Source organism: Haliotis cracherodii, unplaced genomic scaffold, assembly GCF_022045235.1.
Source record: "Haliotis cracherodii isolate W230 unplaced genomic scaffold, xgHalCrac1.p SCAF_25, whole genome shotgun sequence".
In the NCBI taxonomy this organism is placed as follows: Eukaryota; Metazoa; Mollusca; class Gastropoda; order Lepetellida; family Haliotidae; genus Haliotis; species Haliotis cracherodii.
This window is the reverse complement of record NW_027266281.1, coordinates 6886218-6891672: the sequence shown is the minus strand read 5'-3', so window position 1 is coordinate 6891672 and position 5455 is coordinate 6886218. Positions and strand designations below refer to the sequence as shown.

Genomic DNA, 5455 nt, shown 5'->3' with positions numbered 1-5455 from the left:
TCATGGAGACCTCCATTTAACAAAAACGGAAAAAAAGAAACTGAAAAAAACGGCTAGGGCCCTCAAACACTTGGAGGTGCCTTCTTCTCAGCCTACACCTGTTAAGGTTCAAAATCAATTTGAACCTTTGGCGATGGAGATCACTCCATCTCCAACAGACCATGGTAGTGGACCTCCCTCTCGGTCCAGATCCCCAGTAGAACCACCATGACCTGTTCTAACCCGATAATACAATGGAATTGCAGAGGACTAAAAAACAATTTTAATGATTTACAGCTATTAACACAGGATTTCAAGCCAACAGCCTTTTGTCTACAGGAAACATATTTTAAAATACAGATCAACTCAACATCAGACAATATGATTCTTATCATTTCTTTTCACCTCCAGGAGCAAAAGCAACTGGAGGATCTTCAATCCTGGTGAGGCAAGGTATTATTCATAGCCCTGTTCCTCTGAATACACCTCTACAAGCTATCGCTGTTCGTATCACTATGCACATTGTTTTTACTCTGTGCTCTCTTTACATTCCTCCATCTGCATCTCTTCAGCAATCCGATCTTCAAGCTCTCTATGACCAGCTTCCTAAGCCCTGTATTATAATGGGCGATCTGAACGGACATAATCCACTTTGGGGTAGTGATCATACCAACGGTAAAGGCAAGCTCTTAGAAGATTTTATTTCAAACTATACTCTGTGCCTTTTTAATGATAATTCAAACACATATTTACATCCTGGTACAGGCACCTACTCTTCTCTGGATTTGTCTATTACAGATTCCAACCTGCTAAATGAATTTGAGTGGTCCGTCCACGATGACCTCTGTGGAAGTGACCACTTTCCAACCATTATACACCCTATTACCCCATCTGATGTTCCTCCGTCCTCTAGATGGAACCTTACCAAAGCTAACTGGCCTCTGTATGACCTTCTATGTACAGCAAAATTAACACCTGATCACTTTACTGACATTCCTGACCCGATAACATGCTTTTCTGATGAACTCATCAAAATAGCTGAAGAATGTGTTCCCAAGTCCTCTGGAATTCCACACATACGTAAACCATGGTTTACTGATGACTGCAAGCGAGCTAGGAAGGCGAGGAAAAAGGCGGAGCATTATTTCCGCCGCCATCCTATGGTTCATAACTTGAATAAATTTAAAATCTTAAACGCAAAAGCATGGCGTACATTTAAAGAAAGTAAACGCCAATCTTGGCGAAATTATGTGTCAAAAGTAAATTCAAGGACGCCCATGTCCAAGGTATGGAACATGGTCCAAAAAATCAAAGGAAAGGGCACTAAATCTAGTATTCACCATCTTAAAAATGGGGACCAACTACTAACTCATAAATCAGATATTGCTAATAAACTTGGCGAAACTTTGTCTAAACACTCTTCCTCATCCAACTATGTACCTCAATTCCAAAAGTATCAAAAACAGCAAGAAAAGAAACCTATTAATTTTAATTCAGATAATGGGGAAGATTATAATGAAGTATTCTCTATTCATGAACTCCACACTGACCTTGGACAAGTTCACGATACTGCTATAGGAGCTGATAACATACATTATCAACTCCTGAAGCATTTACCAGAATCATCCTTAGAAACACTTTTGAATATTTTTTATGTCATTTGGACCTCAGGGAAGTTCCTCCTTTGTGGCGTGATGCTATAGTTGTCCCGCTACCCAAGCCCGGTCGAGATCATACTGACCCATCAAATTACCGACCAATATCATTGACAAGCTGCATTTGCAAAACCATGGAACGCATGATAAACAATCGTCTCGTTTGGTACCTGGAATCCAATAATCTTATTACTAATATACAATGTGGTTTCCGGAAAAACAGGAGTACCATCGACCATTTGGTTCGCTTGGAATCATTTGTTAAAAATGCCATAATAAATAAACAACATGCAGTGTCTATCTTTTTCGATCTAGAAAAAGCATATGACACTACATGGAAACATTGTATTTTAAAAGATTTACATGATTTTGGATTACGAGGCCGTTTGCCTCAATTTATATCACAATTTTTAACTGACAGGCAATTTCAGGTCCGCGTGGGTTCTACCCTGTCTGATCATTATAATCAGGATCAGGGTGTCCCACAAGGAAGCATCTTGTCTGTCACATTGTTTAGTATTAAGATAAATAGTTTGTCTAAAGTTTTAAATGATTCGAATGATGGATCGCTTTCATGGATGATTATTTTATCTGTAAATGATCTGCAGGGATCCATGAATTAAAACTGCCATGGTAGCTAGTCCATTTCACCAAGACCTCTTCTTGACCCTGTTTCAGTCCTGGGCGTCTTTTCAGCACACGATCCACGGCATACACATCGTCGGTTTTCAAGATGGGTTGTATTTCTTCAGGGTATAACGTTCCTTGGAGGACTTCACCATGATCATCTTTGATCTGATACACAGGAGGTGTTCTCCCAGTCACCAGCCGGTCCACCGTAAAGAGTTCAGTGGTCCAATTGGGGAGATAACCTCTCTCAAAGGTGCCTTTGGTTTTGTTCAGACGTACACGGGTGCCCAGCAGTAAAAGAGAGGTGGATCTTGTCTTGGGGGACGACAGTCTTTGAGCTGTTATTTTCTTTTTGCACTGCAGCTGTTGTTGTTGTTTTTCCTCCATGTAGTCTAACACCCGAATTTCTGAAAGGGGATCTCCTGGGAGGACGTCCACAGGTCGCTGGCCAATGGTCCGATGCACACAAGGGTTGTACGACTTGATCAACTGGGGTAAGACTTTCAAATAGTGTCTGGTCCCATGCTGTGTAAAGTATCGCCACATTTTATTTTTCATAGTCCTTTGAAACCGTTCCACCACGGCTGCTTTCGTTTCAGGATTTTGACTGCTGTAGAAATAAATGCCATGCTTCGTCCTGAGAGCCTGGAAAGGACGGTTGACAAATTCTCTGCCTTTGTCTGTTTGCAATTGAGCAGGGAGTCGACCTTTGGCTTGTTGCATCAGCAAGGTTTGAAAACCTTCGGTCAAAGCAGAACTGCTCTTGGCCTTCAGGGGTTGCACCCATGCCATCTTTGAAAACACATCGATCACGCACAGCAGATATTTGAATCCTTGGTTGTCGTCTTGAAAGGCAATCATGTCACTCAAGTTTGCTTGCCACAATTCATCGACCCCTCCCATACGATAGTGGTCTCTCGGAAAGGAGCGTCTGGCTGGTTTGTGCAAGGTGTAGGTACTTTTGGTTTGCAACCAACGCTTGATTTGACTTTGCGATGGCTTGGTTTTCTTCTTGCTTTTACTGGTTCTTGCATCTTGAGCGTGGATGAGTGCTGCTTTCCACAAAGGTCGCCAGCCTCCAAAACTTGCAGGATGTTCAGGATGAAAGGTATTTTTTTTCCAACCAGGCCGTCTAAAGGGAAGTAGGAAATCCTTTGTTTTGTTTCCCTGCAGCAGCAGCAGAGGGAAGAATGCGCTGTCGCGTCTTGGTCTGTCGCTTCATTTCTCTCAGACTGATGCCACTTCCTACATGAATGGCCTTTTTATAGAGAAGGGGAGATATTTATTTTTTTCTTAGGTGGTGCTAACGGGTATCCATGAACCTCACCTGTTGATGAATCTGTCCTGTTTGGTATCAGATGGAGGTGGAGTCATCAACCATGGGGTTGGCATCACATCTTTTTCTTCCTCCACTGGTGGATCCAGTTGCCATGAAGGAGGTGGGGGGTGGCATCTCATCTTCTTCTTCTTCTATCACTTGTGGATCCAGCTGCCGCCTCCCTCTTCTTCTTCTCTCTTTGTGACTTTGCTGGGAGAACTTGGGGAGGGAGAACTGGGTAATGGTTGTTTCTGGTGTGGCATGAGGATGGTGTTGCTGCTGCTGCTGCTTCTGCATCCATTGCCATCGTTGAGGATTTCCAATTATTTCATGAGGGACATGACTGTTGGCCAAATGGTGACTCAAAATGGTCCAACCTCCAGGCCCCTCTTTGGTTTTCCGGTGACGCACTAAATTGTTGATCAAGTCCACCATGTGTGTGCCAGGGACAGGTTCCCCTTCTATGGTCAGGATTCCCTCTGGAGTCCAACTCAAGTCGGGATTGTTTTGAATCCTTGTCATCAAATTCATGGCTTTACTGGACTTGGCTTTAGGAACACTCATGACCACTTCGTCTCTTACTTGTTGAGGGGCAGGTCTACCTGTGGTGTCCATTGTTGATGGTGATGAAGGTGGTGTCACTTTGGGTTGTAGTGCTTTGTTGTTGTTGCTGTTGTGCTGTTGTCGCTGCAACTCTAGCATGTGCTGTAACAGTTGGTTGTATTCTTGTTCCCGCATGTGAAAAGGCTGCTGTGACCTCTGCATCAACGTGTCCATCTGTTCCAAATTTTGGAGACGTTTCTTTTCCAAGAGAGGGGTATGAAGTGTCTGACGATGACGCTGTTCGGTGGCCTGTAGACTTTGCCATGTGTCTTCAGGCACCAACACCATCTTGTGTGCATACTTCATGGTGTCACTCCACACACTGATCCCAACCTTTCTGGTGTCAGACCATTTATTACTTTCCTCCAAACAAAGAGGCTAGGGCAGAACCAATAAGAGGTATGAGTCCTCCCAATAATCCTCCTATATGTTGAAGAAGTTTACGTTTCTTGCTTAGAGGTACTTGTTTTTTCATGAGCATATTCAAGACTTTACCATGTCATTGGAAGTTTTGACGTTGAGTCCTGGTCATGGGAATATTGCCTGCATACAAGTTCACCACACATTCACAAAGGGCACGGATGAGATCAGTAGGAGCATGTTTGAGAATGGCTTTGCGCATCGCTGGAGCGACAGCACACAAATGACAGAGCGTGTTTCTGTTTCTTGAGGCAGTAGGACATCTTTCTTGCATGGAGGTGTTAGCCTGAATGAGGTAACCTGATCTGCAGCTTCTCCCTTTTATCAGGCAGTGGCAGGAGGGAGTTGCAACTGTTGATCTGCCTTCTTGCATTTTCTTTGGGTCCGCATGTGCACTAATCGTCTGAGAGCATCAGCTTGATATGCTTTCATGACATTTTCATGAGCCTTTACTTTTGGCTTAGTAGTCATCGTTGTTGTTGTTGTAGGTCGGTGGCTCCTGGTGTTACCCTGTTTGAGGAGTGGTGCTTGAAGATAATGTTGCCATTGCAACAGAATGCGTGTCAAGACCCCTGCAAGTGTTCCACTACCACTGCGTTGCATCAGGTAGTCAAGACGTTCATCCATAGGCAGACGTGGATTGGCAATTATAGTCAGGGTATCCTTATGTCTCTGCAACCACGTCTTATGTTGAGCTTTCAATGGGATGTGACCTGCTCTCAGGTTCCGCACGACAATCGCAAACCACTGCAAAAGACAATTTCTTACTTTTACGGCAAGGGTTGTCGCATCCCTTGTCGGAAAAATAGACGGTCTCTTGTCTTTTTTCTTCTTTCGGGGGTGGGATGGG

General features: G+C 43.8%; 1 protein-coding gene across 1 annotated transcript; it reads right to left on the bottom strand.

The window, feature by feature from the left end:
- Positions 1 to 3618: 3618 nt before the first annotated feature.
- LOC139472688 (uncharacterized) lies at positions 3619 to 4491 on the bottom strand. The gene has a single exon (XM_071255148.1). The coding sequence runs from the start codon at positions 4489 to 4491 to the stop codon at positions 3619 to 3621; it is 873 nt and encodes a 290-aa protein (XP_071111249.1).
- Positions 4492 to 5455: the final 964 nt, after the last annotated feature.

Excerpts from the sequence above, each read along its gene's own strand:
- LOC139472688 (XM_071255148.1), bottom strand. The coding sequence starts at position 4,491 with ATGAAGTATGCACACAAGATGGTGTTGGTGCCTGAAGACACATGGCAA.